Source organism: Furipterus horrens, unplaced genomic scaffold, assembly GCF_987537825.1.
Source record: "Furipterus horrens unplaced genomic scaffold, mFurHor1.1.pri manual_scaffold_8, whole genome shotgun sequence".
In the NCBI taxonomy this organism is placed as follows: Eukaryota; Metazoa; Chordata; class Mammalia; order Chiroptera; family Furipteridae; genus Furipterus; species Furipterus horrens.
Window position 1 is genome coordinate 31559240 of NW_028327178.1, and position 25386 is coordinate 31584625.

Consider the following 25386-nt stretch of genomic DNA (forward strand, 5'->3'; position numbering starts at 1 on the left):
TTAATTGGGTTGTACTTTAATTATAATTAGTGTTTTTGGGAGTAAATAAGGTTTGCTCTATTGAATAACAGCAACAAAAATAAACACCCCCCCCAAAAAAAACTAATATCGACTCATGGTTACAAGTTAGTTTTATGCTTTCCTATTTATAGGCATCCTAATCAGGCTATCTCCTAAATATGCTCTGTCATTGAGAATAATTTAAAAATTTTAATATATAAGAATAATACTAGCTGTAGGTTTTTCCTCATCATTTAATTAGCAAAGCAGTCATTTAAAAAGGAATAATAGAAACACTTTTAAAGACATGAAATAATTGGGAAACCATGAGATATGCAAAGAAAGAACAAAATTTCTTCTGAATCATTTGAGTTATTGAAATTAAAAAAATAAAATTGTACCTGAAGTGTCCATACACTCCATCAGATTTGCATTATCCAGTCCTATTTGTGTAACAGGGAAAGTGGTCAAATCCTAAAAGACAAGAAACAACATTTTGCCATTCGAAATGATTTTTATATCTATAGTTATACATTCAGTTAGTTGTCAAATTAGCTCAGATTTTCTGAACAAATACTACTTAGGAACCTTTTGAAATCCATTTAAAACAGGAACGTCATTCAGAAAGCCTTCCCTGGTGACTTCCATCTATTTTTTCTTTTTAACATTTTAAAGATTTTATTTTAGTTTCTTTTTAAGGAGTGGAAGGGACGGAGAAAAAAGGAGAGAAACATCTATGTGTGGTTGCCTCTCACACACCCCCAACTGGGGATCTAGCCTGCAACCCAGGCATGTACCCTGACTGGGAATCCAACCAGCGACCCTTTGGTTTGCCGGCTGGTGCTCAATTAACTGAGCCACACCAGCCAGGGCTCCATCTAACTTTGATGTGCCTCTGGTTTCTCTTCATTTTCCCCATCGGCTAGCCCAGAACAAAGAATAGCATAGACTGTGTGATCACCAACATCTTGTTTCAGGTGAACAAGACTGAGTTTAGGTGACAATCATAGGCCATTTCCTACACATGGGCACTTACCACGAGCTGAGGCTGTGGTTCTTCTACTGCCCAAGGATGAATTGCTCCATCTGCACATTCAGGGACAGGCTCAAAGCAAACTCCATCACTAGGGGCACCTCCACAATCACAACAGATCAACAAAAACGGGACCACTGATGGTGAGAGGATGGGAATGTTGAAATTAGCAGTGGGGCCACATTAAAACAAAACAATTTGCTTTTTGTTGTTAAATTTGAATCTGCAATATAACCCCATTTGATCCTAAAATTATTATGATGATTTCAGAAAATAAACTGAGTAACGGTGAGATACAAAACCAATGTGAGCTTCAGTATACTAGATTGCAATAATTTTGATTTGCTATATTGATTCAGATTACAAATAGTATTATACTATTAAAATAGATGAGCCTTCCTCCTGTCATTCCTCAAAAAAATAGTAAAGGAGAAAAAAAAAAAGAACATAGAAAGACCAGTCCCCATAGGTTTGATTTTTTTGTGTCCCCTCTTCTTTGTCTTTATTTTTGTCTTTTCACACATGCTGGCCTTTTTATTTCAAAAGTAACATCTATTTCATGCTTCAAGCAATTATCCTCTATGATGTTATTATTTTCCCTTAGATATCTTTCCTTGAAATGACTCTTATACAAATAGAGAACATTACACTGCTTAACAATGTCTTTTTCTTTTAGTCAATTGGATTTTTCTTATCTGTATGAGTTTGTATCCCAGGGCTTTTTACATAATATGATCTTAAATAATTATTTGTAATAAATAGGTGTATGTAAGAAAATATGTGTATATAAGGAAGGAAGAAAAAGCAAGCAGGGTAGCTAGGGAGAAACGCAGCGAGGAGAGTAAGGGGCAGGGAAGTGCTGGGCAGGCCTGGGGTCCTGAGGAACAAGAGGACGTGTCTGTGCCCTCCTGGCTCCCTGCCTGCCACTACCCCGTACCTGGAGGACAGTGCGTTGTGCCCCAAGTGTATTCAGAGGAATAAGGTTTTAATGAAAAGCTGTCAGTGAGATTATAACGCCCAGAAAAGAGTACAACTCTGATGATAAGTGATGGCAGAGAGGTGACTGCAATCAACTCTGTGGTGCCCGCTGACAGCTGACTCCAGGCTGCTGGGCCCTCCCCAGGCTTCCTGCTTACAGGGCACGGGCTGGTGGGCAGCAGAGGTTGGCCTCAGACTCCCAGCAGTGCCTGCTGATTCTTCTGTTGGGATACAGGCATTCGTGCTTTAAAATGGAAAAGCACCTCACTAATTATCATTCACTGCAGACAGAAAGGTGAAAGTGCCACACATACCATCTCATGATTGCCCTTCTGAAACAGAAGTGACCTCAGCAGCCCTTTCAAGGTGGGGACCTGGGCTGAGCCTTGTGAAGGGACAGAGCTCACTGCCAGGCTGAGTTCCCTGCCTCGGAATCTGATTCCTTTAGGGGATTCCAATTCCAAGCTGAGTGACTTCAAACTATTGACTCTCTTCAGCCAAAGGAAAAGCTGTTATTCTCTTTACAGCCCCAAAACACATTCTTATATACCATTTTAAAAAGTTTTCTTAATCTGAGATTTCTACAGTGTGTCTCTGGGATAAAAACACGGGATACTCTGCCAGTATTATTTCCAGTTGTCACTCTTTTGCATACTTTTGCTGTTTAAAATATTCAAGGTTACTTCTGAGCCATAAATACATAATATGTTTAAAAGGTGGATGTAAAATAATTTATGGTGTTAGGAAACTATATTTGTTGTACACAATTTTTTATTAATGTTTTTATCTCAGTGGAGTTAGGCCAAAAGGCATGATTATTTTTGAAAAATTTTTTCAGTGTAATAAATAATACATATATTTTATTTCTAAAAAAGAGAAAAGAGGAGGAAGAAGAAAAAAAGGAGAAAATTATTTCAGGTATTTTGTTTTCTTGAAAATATGTCAGACTTAGAGATAGCTTTGAATCTAGTGGCATTTGATGCTAAAGCTCATACTTTTGTAAGTATTTTATTAACTACACTATCCAAAGATAAGCACCAATATAAAAAGCAAACTCAAAGTAATATAGTTTTTGCAGTAGAGGTGATCAGCACCTGAGTCAATTGTTACTTTGGAAAATATTTACCTTTAAAGTTTTAAAATCTTGGTTAATAATTAATATGTTCTAAAAGGGGAAATTGGAGAATTGTGTTTTCTCATATATATTTTACATTACATTCTGCAATTTTGCTAGCATTTTTATTGCCTTGGTTTATTTTGATGAGAATGTTTTTATTTTTAATCTTATTTCTCCTTTAATAATACTTTTCATGGTCATTTCAATTTCTTATGAGCCAAAAAGAATAAGATCCTATTACTTTGCATACAAATTTCTTATTTTTTTAAAATTTATTTTCAATTATGGAAAAATATCTTCCACTTTAAGTGTGTTCCAGCGTGTCCAAAGTCTTTGTGGTTTAGAGGAATTTAATTTTGATCAAAAATTTCAAAAGGTGAAAGCTATTTAAAATCAGAGAAAATCCAGTTTACTAATGAATTTTGTATGAACTATCTATTGTATAGCTGTTTATGTATTTTAAAAAATGAAGGTAGAAAAATATGTCATATGTGGAATGCTCAGATTTAATAGTTTATGTGTGTATGTTTTAATTAAATAATGCCTGAGGTATCCTGTGTCACTGAGATTCTATGATTCTATACTTGAAAAATGGCAATATTTTCTTTAATTTAATAGTAATATGAAGGTATCAACGTACTTATTTCAGAGCTCCTCTTCTCTTCCTCAGAGACTGTAGGATCTAGCTTATCTCCACTTTAATATCTATCATCACCCAAGGCAATGTTGGACACCATTTAGAGAGTCCATTGGATATTACGCCCTCATGGCTAGGTACTTGACTAGGTCTGTCTAGTGACCATAAATGTTTCTGTGGCTCACTCAGCAAGTTAAGCAATCTTTGAAAGACTCAGACAATTACATTTACAAGCTGAAGTTTAACCCTATATCTATCTATCTGACTCTCCCTTTCATTAGTCTTAGCATAGCATGAAATCCCTGTAGGGTCTGGCCCCTGCCTATCTTTCTAGTTTCAACTGTACCTCCTTTATGTCTTCCTTACTGGAGTCCTTTATTTTAGTAACCAGCACTCTCATTCTTTGGGGGGGGTGGTTGTACACAGATATTTTTCCTCCTTGTTATGTGTTCCCCTTTCCTGACTTTTTAAATCCATTGTTGTCTTCTTCACTCAAATAGCAATTTGACCAGCATATTATGGGACTTCCCATTACACTGAAATTTAATGCAAAAATGTTTTTATCCTCCACTTCCAAGCAGTTGGAGTTTTTTAATCTTATAAATTCAGCACTAAATGTAGAAATACCTTGATAATTGAACAAAATAAGAATTTGTACAATACATTTATCAAAAGACCAGAAAACTTCTCACAATTCTTTTTGAGGGGGCACATATAAATTAGGCTGTTAAAGTACTTACATCCCAGGACCAAGAATCCCATGATGAGTAGTCCAATGCCAGCAGGACCAAAATGTACATTATCTGCAATAAGAGGCACGCCTGGTACACCCCCTTCATCTAGTGGTTGATTTGGTCCTTCAACGCCAGTGTCAGCTGTTTGGTCAGGACCTTCAACATTACTAAGGTCAGAAGTAGGAGTGTCTTGTAAGGGGCCACCTGTTGTAGTAGGTTCAGCCTCACCCCAGCCAGAACCTTCAAGGTTAATATTAATTGTACCAGTACAAGTTCTTTGAAGATCATCTGAAACAAGGTTAAAAAATGGAAGAAATATTTTATACATTTAGTGTAATAAGTATTAGACATTACAAAACTATTTTCTTTTTACATCAATACTTATTTCAATGTCTTTATTCCCATCCATTTAGTAACTTCCCAAATTGTCCCTTGTTCATGACACAGCTTTAAATCAAACTGCTATGACTATTAGTGCTCCTGAAAACTATCACATGTGTCGAGAAGCATAAACAGTAAACACCACAGTATGTAGGCATTGGCCAGTGGTGGGTTATAAGCCACAGTGGAGACACTTCTAGACTATAATTTTTTCACATTTCTTCTATTAGAGCTAGATGTGTTTTGTTGTTATTTTACTGTCCTTCTTCTTCAATTATGTTTGTTTTTCTCTCTTTATAGGCTGACAAAATGAACAGATTTTGAGCAAGTTGGTATATCATTTCTACAAACAATTTCTAGTGATAAAGCAGCATGTTTCCAAACTTACAACCAATAACTTATAGGAGAGAGAACTGGCACTATTAGAGGTGGGGGCCAATTTTCATTTCAATTAGAATGTGAAACACTTGTTTCATAAGCAGATATTCCAAATTGTTCTTGTCCTTCCAAATTTTAGTAAGTCATTTTGTTCCTTGATGAAACACAGGGGTAAGGACATTGGTTATTTGTTTCAACTTAATTGCTCTACACTTGTTTATTTCAACCAGCCAACCAAGCAACCAATCAATATTTCAAAACAGTGGACTGATTTTTGAGTGCAGGTGATACAAAAGGCAGTACATCAAAATTAATCTACATTTAGATCAGCAGGCACATGGGGCTGAAGCAGAGCTGTAATAATGACTGCAAAATGGCACTTGGGAACTCTTCATGGTGGTGAATATGCTCTCGATCTTGTTTGTGGCAAGGTATATATGGATGTCTACATCTGTCAAAACTCATCAAACTATACACTTAAAGAAGTTGTATTTATTAAATGTAAATTATACCACAATAAAGTTGAATAAGAAATACATTTGAATCTATATTTGTGTCCTTATCTTACAACAAAACTGGTCCATTAAAAGCTATCAAAATAGGGCCCTGGCTGCTGTGGCTCAGTGGATTGAGTGTCGGCCTGTGAACCAAGTGTTGCTGGTTCGATTCCCAGTCAGGGCACATGCCTGGGTTGCATGCCAGGCCCCCAGTTGAGGGTGCGTGAGAAGCAACCACACACTGATGTTTTGGTCTTTTTCTCCCTCCCTTCCCCTTACTCTGAAAATAAATAAATACAATCTAAAATAATAATTTTTTAAAAAGCTATTAAAATAATCATATTTCATTCTATAATAACTTAACCAAAAAATAGTATATGTGAGAGGTGATAAAAAGATATTTTTAAATGAGAAAAGTTGCTCAGATCAATATTAAGAAGACATTATTGGGATCATTTACCTTTGATTTAAAAAGTCAGTCATATTTCACACCTATTTAAGTGAATGGAAGCTACTTGTATTTGTATTTTGTTTAGAGTTACCCTATTCTCTCTGAAGTTACCTTAAAAAGATTTATTCATCATTTGCACTATTTATTTTCTGTAGGACTTGAAGCTGAAAACTCATGATTAACAACGGCTTACAGAAAAATTAAATTACAGCATGTTCCAGGTGTGATTGTTTTCTCCTTCTGAGGTAAGATTTCAAAGGTAGCAATTACCATGTAGGAAAGTTTCTTTGTCAATATGTGCTAGTAGACCAGACTGCAGTGGTCATAATAATTCTTGCTGCCGTGTAGGAATAATACTAATGGAATATTATCCTTTTCTCCAGTTCACTTGCAATTATTTGCCTGTGGTTATTACTGAAACAATTTTTTAAAATTTCAAGATAACCTTTTTTCTTTTTACTATCTATTCCCCCAACTTGATTGAGATACTAAAATTGACATGTAACATCATGTAAATTTAAGGCATACAATGTGCTGATTTGATATAGTTATGTATTATAATATGATAAACACAAAAGTGTGAACTAACATTTCTATCATATCACATAGTTTCCTTTTTTTGTGTGTGGTGAGAAAACTTAGGATCTACTCTTTCAAGTGTGTGTCAATAGTACAGAATTGTTATTTATAATCACAATTATAGATTGTTTGTTAGATCCCCAGAACATATTTATTCAGTAGCTGAAAGTTTGTAGCTTTTGACCAAAATCTCCCAATTTCCCCCATTTACCAGCCCTTTACCTGCTGTCTACATGCTTTTGAACCATGTAAATTGTTATCAATATTTTGCACTCTTAATCTTTTAAATATTATACAATCCATATTTATGAAACTAAGTTTACTGCAAAAGTCATCATAGCACATTTTTAAAGAAAGAAAATGTAATTTACGATTCAAATTATATGTACACTGCACTATTCCTGTCTGTGAAGTCAGGTCCTCTAAAGCTAGTTTCATGCACAGTATTTATGCGTTACTGTGGCACTTTACATGTGCATAACATATACTCTCAACAGCTGGCTGTTTGAATTTATTAAAATCAACCTTATTATGAATTATGACTGGTAACACTATTGGAATATTTCTTTATAAGTAGTTGGGTACTGTAATTTGAAAAGTATAGAATTATATAAAGAAGCAAAACAAAAACAAAGACAAAAACTGAGAGTTGCACTACCCAATGACAACCTGTGTTGATATTCTGTTTTATTATCTTTTGGTCTTAATTATAATGAGCCAAGTTTATAAATTATTTAAGTTTCATTGATAGAAAATATGGCTCATTCTTTTTATATTTTTTTACTTTACAGTGTAAGTTTTCTTCCATATTTAAAAAGCCATTTCATTAAAATAATTTCTGATGACTACCTAATTTCATATCAAGTGGATAATGGATTATCTACCCAGTTACGTATTATTGATATTGCTCTCTATATTTAATTATTATAGATAATGCTATAAGTAACATCTATGTGCATTGTCTTTTATACTAAGGGGTTTTCCTAAGATTATTAAAATTTGGTAAAAATAAAGGAATGATTTTTTTTTGACATGATTATTTTTATCTCTGTTATATTAGTATAAATGTGAGCTCTGTTGTCAGCCTTTGTCCACTGATGTAAACCTGGAACCTGGCACAATGGCTGACATTTGGCTCATATTCCATATATAATTGCTGAGTAAATGAATAAAGATATCCCTGGAAGTACATAACAGAGACAAGTTTAAATCCAGTCCATGATATCAAAGCCCCTGCCTTTCATCTCAGCTCTGCTGATTCTAATGTTTTTATTTTGTTGTTTTTATCATTATCATCACATGTAATATTTATCCTCAGAAGTTTGTACTTTTTGATGAGAAAAGGCATACTTTCTCCTTGCCAGAAGCTTAACAATTTTGTAAGCTAAGTTCCAATTTTCCCTTCATGTCTCCAATTCAGCTTGATGTTGGATGTAAGAAAAGAAGTAAACTGGTAATTACTTAAGCCTATTTCAGCACTGAATCAAAATAAGGCTTATTGATAGATAGAATTACATTTCTATTTTAATTAGTTTTATAACTACATTTATTTTGACCAATAGTGGAAAAGACAATACAATTTGGTAAAAAATTTGAACTGTTTAATGACTTTTAAAAATGTTGTTTTATTACTATTTTTTAATCTGTAAACCAAGTGGAAATTGTCAACCTCTTTTTAGGATGCTTGAAAGAGGAAAAAGAGAGGGATAAAGAAGAGAGGAAGAACAACTGAAGTAGAAAGTATTGCTTATTAGAATTACCCTCAGAAAATTTTTTCCTTTAATGACCAGCAAAATTTAAGTTTATTAGTTTTGAAGAATAATATAAATATACTGCTTCCAAATTATTTACACAAAGTTTTACATCAACTTTCTAAAGATTACATAAAGTTAAGTTAATTTTGATTCTGGTTTATTTTTAAAAGTTTATAATACACATAATTAAAAATGTTCAATTATTTACATTAATAACACTGACATTTATTGAAAATCTAAGTGCTTTACATGTAGTAACTCCTTAAATCCATATTGAAGACTGAGAGATAAATGGGTTAAATAACTTCTCTAAATCCCATATCTAGTACGTGAAGGTAAAAGATACCAATCCAGTCTCACTCCAGAGCTCATGGTCTCATCCACTAAATTATACTGCCTTTCATATCATAAAGATTTGATTCTATATTACCCAGTATAATACATTTTATTGCCAAAGCACTACTTCAAAATACAATGATTAAAATTTTAATTTCTGAGTATATATGTAACTTCCTCTAGAAGGAATAAAATAAATTGATCACTTGGTTTCTTACCATCTATAGAAAGAATTGTTCCTTGGTATTTTCCATTAAGCGTATTATATACATCCCAGGTAACTTTATTTTTCAAAGTAATTATGCCTGTTTTTGAGTCAATGGCGAGTAGGTCAGCTGGATTATCTCCCATTACATATCTGTATTTGAAAGATAACAGTACAAATTAATGTCAACTCTCTAATAGGAGAGAGGAATAGGGAGGGAGAGAGAGAGAGAGAGACAGAGAAAGAGAGAGAGAGAGCGAGAGAGAGAGAGAGAGAGAAAGAGAAAGAGAGATTTTATTTATAAAACATGTTTCCAGTCAGTAAATCAGTAGTTATAACCCCTGGATATTCTTTTCAGTTATTAGAGACAAATTTTTTTAGAACAATTCAAGCTGTTTGAGGACATTCTAAATAGGCAAAGATGTAATGTAAGAAAAAGTTACTAAGCAGCCATTTCTGATGGAATGTCTCAGGCCCACATGGATATCGGAATTTTCCTTTGATGCTTGCAATCTCATTTCCATTTGATTTTGGTAGCTTCAGAACTATCCTGGAAGACCCAGATTCTAGGACTTCCTGAACTCATTATGAATTCTAAATTATTCTCTTAACAAAGAAGTCAATTCATCATTAGCTTGGTCATCATCCCCTCCCTATTTCTACTCCCCCTCTCCATATCTCACAGGGCTTCATGTGAATTCCAAACTATGTATGTCCTTTCCTTGTGCAACTATCTTATTTTCTATTCTCTCTCTGTCATCCTCATCTTTCACTTTGATGTCTTTTTTCACCTCATTTACATTTGTAAAAATAAATACTGGTTAGTAACTCTCTGTCTCATGTGTTGTGCTAAACTCAGGGAATAGAACTTTAAGAGGACACAGGGATGGAGGTCAGGGGTTATCTGCCCTCAAGAACATACACCCACTGGGTACAAAAGAGTTTATCAGCAATCATGGCACAGTGTGATAAGAGCTATAACAGAAATACTCACACAGTGTGAGAACAGTATGGAGAAAGAACTTTTAAAACTCATTTGTGAAGTCTCCCCTACTGTCATTCTTGATCACATGTACACACACACACTTTTAAAAGATGAATTAGAAATGTCTGGATAAGCAGAGTTAAAAAATTACATAGCATGATTTTCCCTTAATCTAACTCATTTTTCATATAAAATTATTATAAGCCAATACTAGCTAAGTACTGATAAAAATAAAAAGAATAACTAAATCTAATGGATTTCAACCAGGGAAAATTTGCAATGGAAAAATCAGTCTATAAAATCTTCCAGGATAAATAACCTTGGTATGTGGTAATCAGCTAATTGGTCAATAAAATATACGAACACAAAATTGTCAAACTTGAACAATACAATATTTCCACAATTTACATCTTCACATTTTTAATCTTACACTTCGCACAAATTTTTATATTTTCTTAAACACTCTAAATTAAGTAATAATTCAGTAGTTAGTACTTTTTATGATTAAATGATGGCCTCAAAATAATAAAAAATATTTAAATCCATACTTAACATTTCTAAAAAGAAATGCACTTAATTCAATATGTGATGAAAATTAGTTGGAAAACGTCAGCCTTACCTAACAGTTGTTGAAGGTTGACCAGTGTCCATGTCTGTAGCTATGAAGTCTCCCACTTGATAATTTTGTCCCATCTGACTATTTACTACATATGTCTTTGAACCTGGACGGAACACTGAGCCTTCAATTACATTTAACACAGTCACAGAGATTGCAGTTGCTGTGAGCTTATATTGAGACATAATTGATTGATGAAATTCAGCTTTATTTCTAACACCGATACTAAGCTGCAGATTCTGCATAGCTTCATAATCTAGGGGCTAGAAAATACAGAGGGAAATAGTCTTACTACAAGGAGAAAAAAATTCTAGAGGTAAAAGAAATCTTTTGATAACAAGCATAGAAATCCTTATGCTTCTTTCTTTAATTATAGATATACATATACAATGTATTTTACTTTATCTTTAATCCAATACAAACACATACAATATATATAAGAATTCAGTTGTCTTAGATCCTTTCTGGCAATTATTGAAAATGTATGACATGAGTCTTAATTGTCCACCAAATTAAAAATTCAAAATATTATAGATGGTCAAGTCCTCGCATTTTTGCAGTGCAAAGATAGTTTATGTTAATTTGAATCACTTCAGGTTTTTCAGAAAGTAGTCCTATATATCTATACAAAGTATGGGAGGATACAATGCAGATTCCGTCATTTGACTGGTTTATCCATAAAGAATATTTAGAATAATTTTACTTCTATAAATGTAACTTCTTTCAATAAGTCAGGTATTAGAAAGTTACATATAAATAATAAAAAAATTCTCATATTTTTAACATATTTTGGAAAATTATATCATCTTATGATATAATCAAGTAGTCATTATCATTATAAAAATTGGTGTCAATATCCATGCCTCATAAAATAAAAAAAACTATGTATTAGGCCAAATACATTTTTCTAAATTTTCACATGAGAATTAGATGACCATTTATTCACACATTGAACTCTCAGATAAATTTTTAATCTTTGCTCTAATATTAGCTGTATTTGCAATTCCAAGAATGGCTATAAAGTCATGTATACATAAACATTACACAAAACCACAAATACACATTATATATAGTATATAATCATAGAAAAGGAAATAATATACGATGCCATATGTGAGAGAAAAATAAAAATCATTTGCATTTCACAGATAGGGGTCTTGAGGGCAGATTAATTTTCTAAAGTAATATAGAAATTTGGTGTGAATTAGTCTAGGACTCAGTTTCCCCAGCATGGAATCCCAGGTAGTATGGTGGACAAAATATGGACCTGATAGCTGGAGAGACATAGGTGAAAGTCAGCTGTACCACTTATTAGTTATGGAACTTGAGCAGGTTATGTACTCTCTCTGAACCTCAATCATTTATCTGTAACATGGGCATGTAACTGTTGCAGGGAGGCTGTGAGGAATAGCCTAAAGCCTCTGCACACGGCCTCACTGAACAGAAGCTGTAGACATGATGATGCTTTGTGAAGACATGAAACAAATGATCACACATTCCTGTGAGGACAGAATTCCTTAGCAGTCTATTTCCCATGACTATTCTAAAGAACAAAAGAGTGAAAAAGAAATTATATTTTACTATGAAGAATCCACATTGCACACATCATATACAGTCCATGTACAGCTTTACAAATATTAAACATAGACTTGATAGGTCTTATAGCACAGGGTGAAACTTCCACTATCAGCCCCATAGAAGTCAGACATCCTCCCCGCCCCCATATCCCAGAGGAAATTCTACTGCAGGTGAATTTGGTGGGTCATTAATATAAGGGGGACACAGGAAAACTTCAGTGACTTGGACCAAATCTCTAGTGTATTTATGTCATAATAAACTTTGGTCAGCAGCCACACTGATATTGGAATGTGATTCTACAATTACAGCTATTTAATATTAATTTCATAAAAAGACTATGGAGGAAAAAAGAACTTTCAATTTATGAGATGAATATTCTTAGTGCATAATAATTGTTGTATAATGTTGACATGGACACGTTTTATTAAAGGCTATGTTAAATCCAATTAAAATATTTTCTAAATATTCTAAAACAAAACTTTAATTATTGATCATATTTTCTTGTAAGCACAAAATAATTTTCATGTTTGAAAATTCTTTCAATTCATATGATCTGTGAGGGAGTACTATACTGATATAAGTTATTGAGTTAAAATTCAATGCCTGTTTTCATGAAATTACAGAAGCAAGAAACCCTCTATGTAAAAGCTCTATTTCATGTACCATCTTAAAACACTCAAGTTTTTAAAATCTTAACATTTTATTTTAAGATTACCATTTGGGAAAAGACAAGGAGAACAAAATATTTAGGATAATTATACCATACCTTAATAACTTTTAAAATTCCCACATTTGTTCTTTCATTCATTTCTATGTCAAACCAATTGCCCTCATTTCCAGAGATAAAGAAAATTACTGCCATCCAGTTAGCTGAGTACTCCTCATCCAAATCAATAACTCTAATTTGGAGCAATTCTGAATGCAGAGCATTTTCTTCTATGCTTATGGAAAACTGAAATAAAAAGTAAAAAAAGCAAAAGAACAAAAACTTAACACAAATTATGTGAGTGAGAGAACTATACTAGACTGATATTAAATGTTTATAGTTCTTCATTATTTAGGAAAGGGATCTGTGTTTATAGCCAGACTCTTCATTGTTCACATACTCGTCCCTGTGCATTGTATAAACAAGCACATATGAAGTACACATCTACATTTTAGTTGTATGTAACTAAGGATAACATACACATCTGTAAACAGGATTGTTCAAACAAATGTTAGAATGTGTGAATTAAAAATAATTAATTTCAAAGACAAATACTTACAGTGGGCTGTTCCAAGTATGGGATGTTATCGTTGACATCGAGGATTTTTATGCTGCATTCACACTCTGCTGACAGACCATCTGACCCGCCATCTCGGTCTGAGCCTCTCACCGCAAGTGAATATTGGCCATATTGCTAAAATACACATTACAAACAACATCTCAGATGACAGAGGCAGTCCTTTGTCTGTCTCATGCAAAGTTCTTTTACATTGTTGGCTCAAAAGTTACATAAATCTATGGTGGTGATAAAGAAAACACAGATTATTGAAAATTCACAAATCTCACATGAATCAATTTGAAAGTTGCCACTTCTAGTCACAAAAATATTTATTCAGTCTCATTTTAAAAAAAGCAACATTTCTTAAAGGCCTCATTCCTTAGTCTATTCTCAGAATCTGAAAATGTTTATAAAGGGTAAAGTGGGTCAAAAGATCAGAGAGGAGAGATTCAGTTATATCAAGAATTTTGACTTAAAAATTCCACATGTTTGATAATCAGCCCCTGCATGTGGGGGAATAAAGAGATAACAAATGGTTTGCATTTTCCGGGTTAGGGGTAGCAGGTTATGACAGTGGAATTATTGATGATCTGTCTTCTTGATTTTACTCAATGGTGCTTAAATTATTAGATGCTGTAAAATCTATGACTCCTTTTCCAGACACATGCATAACTGCATTCTCTTTTGAAACTGTGATATAATCTTAGAGGATTCATAGTTAAGAGACATCTCGAGGTCTCTCTTTAGACCCCGGGTTAAGAATATCTGTTCTGGTGGCATGCAGTGAATGCAGAGTTCCTCACCTCTTAGAGCTCTTCATCGCTAAAATTCTTTCAACGTGGAAGGACTTATTGGGTTCTTTAAGAAAGTTTGAGAAAGAGCTAAATACTGTAGTCCATTTCTTCTGATTGTAATTTGCAACCACGTATAAAAGGAAATATAGGTAACTTAGAATCTGATGGTATTTGGATCATTAAGAAGTGTAAAAATAATCTGCTTTATTCTAAACTTCTAGGTCATTAACAAGAAATTGTCATCTTTAAGTAACTATAATGATTAAAACAAAATTTAATTGAGTATTAATTAGAAAATAAAACTTCCTCATTTATATCCCTGCAATACATATGGGTCAGCTATATTCTATTAATATTTTTAAAATAATGAAAAGTTGATATTTTTACATTAACTTATGGGACCACATGGCATGACAGAAACCATGTAATGCTGATTCTAATTTAATAACAATCATTATTTTTTTTTATTTGTAAATGAGAACATTGATCTGAATGTTGCTTAATTTCTATCCATTAATCTGTCCTGTGGTTTATTTTCCAAAGTAATCAATATGCTGTCAGTAGGTGTGACATAGGAAGAAAAAAAAAGTATTGTTGTCAAATGAGCTTAAAATACACTTGTGTTAAAGAAGATAAACCAGTTTATTAGCCTGTAAAAATTCTTGGATCCTTGATCATGTCCACATGCATTGAGGCTCTTCAAGATGGGTGATATAATGCCAAATGTTCTTTACACTTACTACACTTATTACAATTTACACTTATTATAGAACTCACTTATTCTTTTAATAAATGGAGCTTTTGCTTCTACTTAATGCATATTTTATATGCTCTCAAAATATAGTTTTCTCAATTTAAAGCGATATTAACTAAGTAAGATTAAATTAAAAAATGACATTATAAGATGTATATGAGGAATCCCCATATTTTTATTTAAAGATATTTCATATGTCATTACCATTATGTGAAAAGAATAGATTATCAAAAATTTTAAATATAATATACTTTTTTTCTTTCTTAGGTACTCTTGTTTTTAGAATCAGTTTCTATGAACAAAAGAAAAATAAATTACCTCTCTGTCTAGAAAGTTATTCATTGTTCGAACTTCTCCAGTGTATCTGTTGATAATAAACATGGGTGAATCAGAGGGTTCCTGGCTTATGATCTTGAAGGCTATTTTTGAGTTCAAATTATTGGGTTCATCTGCATCAGTAGCATTGAGTCTCATCACCAGTGTATCTAAAAATCAAGGAAAAGTGATTGCAAGTGGACAGTTTGCATTTTTGTTACAGTATAGTATATTACATTTCCAACAAGAGGTTAGGATTACTTCATTCATATAATGTGGACGCTACCATTTTTCCTACCTACTTCTTCAACGTATTCACATATTAGCTCCTTTCTATACCTTTGCATTAACAAGGGACCACATTTTACCAAGAACTTAGGTATTGCTGATAGTTAGAAAACAAAGACATGTTTTATTCTGCCTTTCAATTTCTTATTCTAATATAATGCTTTTTTTTTAAGGCTGCTTTAGTGAAATAAAATGATATTAAGGCCAGACCAATAGTTTCTCTACTTCATAGCAGTTTCTAGCACTTTCTCGATATATGACCTTGGCCTCAGTTTCCACATCTGTAAATGGGGATGATAATGGCACCATCCTCTTTGAGTTCATGAGAGGATTAATCAGCTTAATGAGAGAAAATTATATCATGTTCTTATTGAATAATGCATACTCAGTAAATATATATTATTGTTCTGTTTTGGATGGTCCCTAGTTTAGTGTTATGTACCTAAAAGTTTTAAAGAGATGCTTGTTTAACTACATACATTGTCCTATCCCTCATCTTTACCATTAATCTTATAAGCAGTTTTGATGAAGTACACCAGAAATGTGAAAAGCTGCCAGTGTTCTTGAACTAGAATTCTTTTCTACCCTCAAACTGTTTTAAACACAATCCGCGTCCTATAGACACAAATGACTAGAGTAATCCCATCTCTCTCCCTCTTTCAATCTCTGTGTGCATTCATTTCAGCATCATTTAAAAAATGTTTTAAAAGGCAAGTATTTAATTGTGCTATATCTATACAAGGAATCTGATGCAAGTATCAAAAGGATTGAAAATTTTATATTTCTTAATATAGAAATATATTCAAAATATGTTTAAATAAAAGTTCACATTGTGTATTAATATGTAGAAAAGTTTCCAAAAACATGTTTATATATCTCTACATAACTATAGAACATATATACCTAAGTAACTAATGATAGCAATTGCTAGTGAAGAGAAAAAAGCCAAATTTCTATTCCATTTTTACTTTCTGTATTGTGTGATTGTCTTCAAAACACATTTTTTAAATGATATTTTTGAAAGTTTCAAATACAGTGATCATATTTTAGTCAATAAAGTAAAATATAAATATATTTTTTTATTTATAAGTTATACCACTTAAATATTAAAAGTAACTATGGTAAGTTAAGTTTTAAATGCAAATGAAAATTATTTTTGTTGTTTTTAATATGTGTAGGACAATCTTCTGTGCTAGGCAGTTGATATACTACCCCTTCCAAGTGACTGAATTCTTTTCTACCCTCAAACTACTTTAAACACAAACTGTGTTCTATAGCCACAAATGACTAGAGTATCTTCCATCTCCCTCTTTCTCTTTCAATAACCATCTGTATTCATTTCAGTATCATTTAAACTGTTTTAAAAGCAATTAATTTGTGTGATACATCCATACAAGGAATCTGATGCAACTGTCGAAAGGATTGAAGAAATCTACATTTCTTAATATAAAAATATGTTCAAAATATGTTTAAATAAAGGTCACATTGTATACTAAGTTTCCAAAAACATGTTTTAATATGTCTATTTACTTATGATAGCACTTGCTAGTGAAGACAAAAAAGCCAAATTTCTATTCCATTTTTACTTTCTATATTGTGTGAATGTTTTCAAAACACATTTTTAAAAATGATATTTTAAAGTTTCAGATATAATGATATTTTAATGAATAAAGTAAAATATCAGGATTTTAAAAATTTCTAAGAAGTTATACCATTAAAAGTATAAAAGTAACTATGGTAAGTTTTAAATTCAAATGAAAATTATCTCTACTGTTTTTAATACATGTAGGACAATCTTCAATAGTGTGCTAGGCAGTTGATATACTACGCCTTCCAAGTGACTTAATATTTGGTAGTTAAAATGTTGCCATTTACAGTAATCACAAGGAGGCCATCATACCTTTGGAGTGTAAATGCTCTGTCTAGTTATAGATTTTCTGGTGCCCCTCAACTTGCACCACTGGAGACATTCAGCTTTAAATGTGCATGGTGGCCAAACAGGATTTGGTTTATAATATATTTTAAGTACATAAAGTCAGTGACTTGACTAAAAAGCCATCAAAACACACAGACACACACAACACTTATAGAGAAGAATAAGAAATAATACTTATTTTGCACTTGTTTACTGTCAACTAAAGCACTTGAAGTTTATGGCCACAGAATGATTTGCCAGGAAGTGATTTCTATGGGTGACTTCAAAGTAATTAAAATTTTTTTAAAAAGGAAAGATTTAAAAAAGCAATATGAATAAAAGTGGATGATATAGTACTTCAAAAACTGTCAGGCTGGGAGGCTAAATTCTCCACCCAGGGCCCCTGTCAACATTGTGCAAAATTCTTTTGGAATTTTTGCTTAGGAATCTATGACAGAGCAGGTCTGTGAATTACGTGAGAAAACAGTCTCACTACTTTGAGGTTGCTCCTTGTGTATGACAGATTGGAGCTGCTTCTGCCGGGAGGGAAAGCCTTTATGGGAATTCCTCACGCCTCTCTCTTCTGCATGCTTTTTTATAATTATCTCTTACGTTTGTGATGTGGGACATTGACATAATTTAACCTCAAGTTGACTGGCTCTTGAGAATGATCTGGAAGCCAATATATTCTTGTTTACTTAATCAAGTTGATTACTTACTTGCATTAGAATTTTCTTCTATTTGTCCTAGAAAAGTAGACATAGAAAACACTGGAGGGTTGTCATTTATATCCAAAACCCTAACTCTGAGCTCAAGAGGCCTCTCCAAATCTTGGCCCTGTGCATTTAGAGCCCGGCAGTAGATCTGGAAAAAGAAAGAAGAAGAATTACGTGATGAAAAAATATTAAGTTTTTACTTTGTTTGCACACCACTAGCAACTGTGCAACTAAAAGAAAAATATGACTTTATTTCCTACTGGAGTCTAAGCACAAGCGGTACTTATAATAAATAAGGCGATGCAAGCATGAACTCAAAATATGTTTGAGAGAAGTAACATGATCAGTTCCAAAAGGAAGAACAAAAATATTGTGATACCATAGGATGATGTGATGATTGAGGTAGATCTTGAAAGAGAACTTCAACAAGTGGAGCTGGGAGTTGGCAGGGTGTTCCAAGTGAAAGAATTCATGCAAGGAAAGAAACAAAGGGATGAAATTACAGTGCTTGAAATTAGGCAGAGGGACCATTGGAGCTCAGGTGAAGGAGAGTCACCTGGGGGCTTCGAAAACCTAGCATGCATAAGCTAGGTGGCGGCTATGTGGGTGCTTGGATTGTCTTTATTATGAGGTGTGCACATAAGTACAATGTATATTATTTTACCTCTTTGATATATTTCTTATAAAATTCATTGTGCTTTAATAAAAGTTAATAGGCTGGTATGCTGATTTAGAGTTTTTTGGGAAACATTGTGGGAAATAAGGCAGGAATATAAATTTGGAATAGAAGACTAAAGAATTAAAATAGTCTTAGGAATACAGACAAGCTGTATGAGTGAAAGCAGCAAGCGTGGATTACTGTCTGAAAGCATTTTTGGAGATGGATGGATGGGGTTTTGATAGAAGAGGTCAAAAATTGAGGAAGGTTTTCTTTATTTATTTTTAAGTTTAAGTATTAACAAATGTTGACCATGATGGAAACAACCCACAGAGTAGGCAGAAGAAACATGAAAATGCAAAGGTGATAGAATAAGGTTCCTGAATGCCAGGTAATTATGGGACAATGGAAACTCCTGAGGTATATTTTTAAAAACACAGAAAATTAATCTTGCTTTTGGATTTATTGTAGAACATTTCTGTGCAAGTGGGGAGAATTAATTGTAGGAGTTTGTGATGGAGAGCCTTGATTTTTTTAAGGAAGTTGGTCACAGGGTCAGCTGCTTAAAATTGAAATGAAGTTAAGGGTTTGAAGAGTAAGCACTTAAGCGTTGTAACAGCTACTGTAAGGAATAGAGTAAGATCTTGTTAAAGAGGAGCTGAAGTCTTTCCAAGGCACATTCTGTGCTCAGGTGAGCTTGAGCAATGTGCATTTATACTAAAGTATGTTCACACAGAGAAGCCTCCTATAGTAGCTATAGAATCATCACTTAGCATTGGAATTAGCAGAGACCAACATTCTGAAATTAATTAAAGAAAAAGAAGTAAAAGTTGAGTAATTGCCCTTCTACACAAATACTCTAGCCTGCTGCTGGGGCCAGACTAGAGGTTAGCATGTTTGGTAAGGAACTTAAGTGAAACACTCCTCTGTCTCTCAGTCTTCTCTGCATGTCTCTGGGTAAGAGCTGCTCATGAATTAAGAGAAAACCAATAATAACTATATTGAGACTCTTGAAATAAAGTGAAGTATGAGCTGAGTTTAAGATATTCCAAAAATAATATAGGCCTGAATATAAATATTGACAGTGCACCCACTTACAATGAAAAACGGAGTGACTTCTCGATCAACTATGGATGTTATGTTAATTTCACCGGTTTTCTGATTAATAATGAAGACCCCAAAAGGTGGTTGATCAATTCCTACTCCAGAGATGCGATATGTAACTTCCTGGTTTGCAGCACAATCTGAATGAATCTGTGGAAAGAACACTTGAAAATATTACAGGATGCAAAAAAGTCTGTTTTGTTTCACATATAATAGCTGTCTTTTTTGAGAGGCGTTGAGTGTTCTGTTTCTGCCATGTTGGAGGAAGTTCTGGAAGTAGAGAGTTATTTTCCTAGATAAGTGGAACAGTAGAATAACTCTAGATTTTCAGTGATAACTGTTAATGTAATAGAAGAAATTGTTTTGTATTTCTAACAAATAAAAAAAAAATATCACCCTAATGCATCTAAGTCTATGCAATCATCATTTATATATTCATTCATTCAGTCATTCATTCAACATTTACAATCTGACCATATGATCTTCAGGCTCTGTGCTAGCACTAGGTCTAAAGCAGGGAACTCCTTGCCATCTTGGGAGTAGACCAGTGTTGTTAATATGTAACCTTGATCTTCCAATTCAAAAATATTTTTAAATGTGGTTTTAGAAGATTGAGGTGGATTTATGTAGGTGAGAAAAAATATCTGACTGTATAGCAGCTCTTACTTCTGAAAATGGGGAGGATGTTTTTTCTGGAAAGTAAGGAGACCACTTTAAATAAATGGTTATAGTAACTTGGACAGTATTATATTTTGAAATAAATTATTGTATGGGGAGTGTCCTTTGTGTTTATCATGTGGAGGTGTTATGTTTGAATGTGTGTCAGTGTAGTATATATGTTTGTATATGAGTAAATCTGTGCCTGGGAATGTGTTTTTGAGCGTGCACGTGTGTGTTCAAAGACATAAGGGGAAGTAAAAGGAAAATGATTATAAAAGAGTGTACTTTGTGAATGTTCATAAACAAACCAAAAGGAAGAATTTAATTCTAATAGATTATGAGGAAGAAAAAGCACACATTGAAAGACTTTCTGTAAATGTGCTGAGTGGTAAATTCATTACTTAAATCACTATAGTTTTAAAATCTAGAGATAGGGTAACACATGATCATGTGTATTAATTTCACCAGTAAGGTAAGTCAATGTTTAACTGTTTACATGAGTACCTAAATTTCTTAATTTATCCTTTTAATGGCTTCAAATTTCATAACTTGAATGACTATTCTGTTTTACATCATAACTTCTCAGTGACATATGTTCATAAAATATTTAAAGCGTTCTTTTGAAACTTTAACTTCATCCATTCTGATTTTTTGATTTTATGTTTTGGGGTTGATACTTACTTTGGCTATTGGGTTCCTCTTTGAGTTGTCTTCACCTTCACGACAGGCTGCAGCAAACTTGATCCATTCACGTTTTTGCCTTCGGATTGAATGCCACTTGATGGTGTCATTTTTAGTGTTATAATCTCTTACCTTGAATGGGCAGGGTAGAGTAATTGTACTTATTAACTTTTATGCATAATTCTCATTGCACTACAGAATTGCGGGAGGGGTAATTGTAATGTCTGAAAGGATGCTTATTTGGGAAGATTAGTAATTTTGATACTCTATTAATTTCAACATAACTTTAACCTTACTGATAAGAATGAACTTCGGGGGGCGGGGGGGAGGGGGCGGCACAAATATGTCATTACTCCTAAACCATTTTCTTTGTTTTTTATTCAAAAAAATTTGCTATATGTTACCTGAATTCGAAATTCACTGTTAACTTCCACCACCACCTGTAAAAAAATATGATAAACACAATAATTTTTAAATAAAGGCTTTACAATTTATGCTTTAAAATCATTAAAAAAAACAAAAACAAATCTGAGTCATTATAACTATTTTCTCAGTCTAGATAGCAGGTGGATCTGGATTATCTCTCCAGTCTGATAATGACGTTAATGATTCCTCTCCTCTAGTTTATACTTTTCAGCTTTCCTCTTCTTTTATTCCTTTAACATTTTTAACTTTTGTTTTCATTCTTAGCTGATGCAGGTATTTGCAATCATATGAGCTATGACATTTGAAGCCAGAATCTAGTAGGGATGAGGGCTGGAAACTCAGATTCTTTTAGTAAATCTTGTACCCGAAGAGCTGGAGATATTTAATGATGTTCAACAATAAGTTATGATGCTAAATTTTTGACTGTAGTTTTAGCATCTGAGTAGACCCAAGTGGAAATAGAAAAAAATGTTTTGGGATGAAGAAAGAATACAAAGCTGAAAGTATCCAGAAAGCTTCGACATATTTGCTTCTTTACATTCTTATTCTAAATGGATGATTTTCTATTGTTTTTGAAAATCTAAAGTGATATATTTTTACTTGCTTTGAAATATGAGAATACAAAGTTCTAAGATAAAAACAAATATATTTTTTCTATTGCAATGGAAAAATACAATAGAGATAAAAAAACAAATAATTTTCTCTATGTAAAAATTAACTCATATTTGATGATTTAGTGTTCACAATAAACAAAATCAATGAGAAAAATGCATCCTCCCATAGCAATGAGAATACATTTCAGAGTGCAAGGACAAGTTGCTGGGTAAGCAACTTCCATTAGTTTTTTCTCTTGCATTGTAAGTGAGCTAGTCAAACAGAGCTCTGCCAGTTTCAGCTCAGCTATGGCCTTGAGCTTTACATAAAATTTATAGTGTTAAATCAGGGTAATTTAACTTATTTTTCTCTAAAAGCCAGATGCATTCCTAAAAACACAAACACCTATACTAAGTTTAGTATATCAGCATACTTAAGACATTGTAAAATATTTATCTAAAAATTAGGTGTGGATATAAAAGCTAGCTTGCATTTATTTAGTTTTAGGTTGCACTTAGAATTAATAAATACAGTGTAAATATTTAGTTTTTAATTGTCTCTAAGTCACATTTTAACACTGACTTGAATTATTTTTAGAATTGCAAAGTATGAAAACTGTTATTATAAACAAACATTGTATTAGAGAGAAAATGAAATTTGGTTTGCATTTAATAAAATACTGACAATAGCAATTACAAAATATAGTATCTTTTTATAGTGAGTTTTAATTTCACCATTAAATTAAAATAAATTTTAAAGTCTAAGTGCATATTTTTAAATCACTATAACTGATAATTCAAGAAAATTTGTATTTATGGTTAATATGAGAGGTTCAAAAAAGATAATATTTTTATTATAAGAGTTATATATTCATGGTATATATTTGATGTTAATGATTATATTTATCATCATTACAATTCAGTAAATGATAACTAAGTACTAGACAACATGTTGAGAGAAATCCATGCATTTAATCTTTGCAAGTACATGTGGTCAACACTATAATTATCTTAATTTTACAGATGAGGAGATTGAGGTTTCTGTATTAATAACTAAATACAATCCAATACAATTCAGCCTAAATGAGCTTGAGGAGTGGGTTTAGCAATCAAGTACAAGATATTCTATTTTATGTAAATTACTAAATAAAATATGCTACAGAAAACTGATATTACAATTTTGAGAATTCAGAGTAAATTTGGATTTTAATTTAATCTCATATTATTCTTGTGATTCAGAATCTTGCATACAATAATAATCACAACAGTAATAGTCATACTGGGGAAGAGGGAGAGGAAGAGAAGCAAATGGCCCAAACAGTTTGGACAAGTAACCAAAATATTATTGCAGAGTCCCACTTAGGTGCAGAATTGAAATGATGATAATGCAGCTGTGTGCTTCTTGCTACCTTGAACACAGGAATATTATTTGCCTGATCTGTGGGTGTTGGATGCGGGTGTGGGGATACCTCATTTGTCTGAGTGGAAGCCTATTCTTCATAGCTACAGGATGACATATTCGTCTCTTCTCTCTCTTGCACCTCCCTTCCCACACTGAAGTGTCAGTGCCGCTGTTTGTTCTGGAGAACCACACCAGAGGCCACTAACCTTCTCACTTTATGAAACTGGGTCATTCTTTTTACCATGAGAGGCAACTTAAGCAGAAGACTGGGTAGCTTTCACTTCATAGTCAGTCTCTCAATTGGATTTGTAATTTAAAAACTGCCAGGTCTGCTTAAAAATATGTTGTGCTGACATATCCACATTGCTTTTTGCTCAGAGTCTAAAATATACTCTGAAACAAAGTTACTCTTTGGCTTTTAACAGCAAAATAATGAGATAACAAGAACATTAGGTAGGGTTAGAAAATGTTCAATGTACTTGCTAAATACTTTGAACTTTAGTTTACTCATTCATAAAATGACAGGCATTGACTATAGACAGTTACCTTTTGAACTCTAACACCAAATCTCTGTGTGCAGTAGGAAAATACTGTATTGATGTTTCTTGATCATGGGAAAGACATGATAAGACTGTGGATTTAAAAGAAGACTCTGACAACAATTGACGGGGGTGGTGGGAAGAGGCAGTGATTAAGGCAAGGAGCAGTTGAGTTTCTGCATCAAGTCAGTCCAGATATGAGGAGGAGCAGACAGACTGGGAAAGATCAAGGGAGAGATACAGCTGGGCTGAAACTGACAGAGTTTGAAAACAAGTAGCATGTGGGCGTGAAGGCAGGGAGAATATGAGACCATTGCAGTTTTAAACTAGGAAATCAGGAACAAGTCACAAGCAGAATTTAGCAGGTTAGAACACATCCAGTTTGAGATGCCACAGAAATGCATGGTGAAGATGTTCAGCAATTTGAAATGTATTTCAGCATCTTGAACAATAGTTTGGGCCTGATGCATAGATTTGAGGGACACCTACTCAGGTAGAGTGGTTGAAATGATGAAAGAATTTGAAATTTCTAAGTAGAGAATGTAGCAAAGAAATAGTCCATGACTGAGGATGAAACCAGGGAACTTCCTATATTTATATTACTGGGAACCATGACAATAAACAAGAAACAAACAAAAATAGAGATAGAAAGGAAGTGGCCAAAGAAATAGGAGAAAAATGTAATGTAATGTCATGGATGTCTAAGGAAGGAGAATAGAAAGACAGATTGTGAACAAGTGTCAGAGGATATACAAAAGTTGAGCAGGGTGAATCCTGAGAAACTCCTGAGGTCTTCCGTGACCTTCAGGAAAATGCGTTCAATTGGAAGGAACAGTCCCTTCCTGACTGACAAGGAGTGGGGAACAAGGTGAGGGGAAGACAACATAAAGATGCCACTTTTTGGAGAAACTTAGTGATATAAAGAAACATAAGTGATAGTATAATAAGATGAAGTATACAGGGAGATATTTGGGGAGAAGTAGACATGGGTTATGAAGGCAGAAAAGGAATTTTTTA

General features: G+C 33.2%; 1 protein-coding gene across 1 annotated transcript in view; it reads right to left on the reverse strand.

The window, feature by feature from the left end:
- DSG1 (desmoglein 1) overlaps positions 1 to 25386 on the reverse strand; it is a 38293-nt gene that overhangs the window by 7101 nt on the left and 5806 nt on the right. The window contains exons 2-13 of the mRNA XM_090285678.1: positions 21814 to 21849; positions 21410 to 21541; positions 20063 to 20218; positions 18310 to 18454; positions 15391 to 15557; positions 13525 to 13659; positions 13026 to 13211; positions 10685 to 10944; positions 9094 to 9233; positions 4506 to 4787; positions 1037 to 1170; positions 402 to 474 (exon numbers count right to left, since the gene is read on the reverse strand). Of these exons, the coding sequence (XP_090141804.1) occupies positions 402 to 474; positions 1037 to 1170; positions 4506 to 4787; positions 9094 to 9233; positions 10685 to 10944; positions 13026 to 13211; positions 13525 to 13659; positions 15391 to 15557; positions 18310 to 18454; positions 20063 to 20218; positions 21410 to 21541; positions 21814 to 21849 (1846 nt within the window). The remainder of the gene's footprint in view (positions 1 to 401; positions 475 to 1036; positions 1171 to 4505; positions 4788 to 9093; positions 9234 to 10684; positions 10945 to 13025; positions 13212 to 13524; positions 13660 to 15390; positions 15558 to 18309; positions 18455 to 20062; positions 20219 to 21409; positions 21542 to 21813; positions 21850 to 25386) is intronic.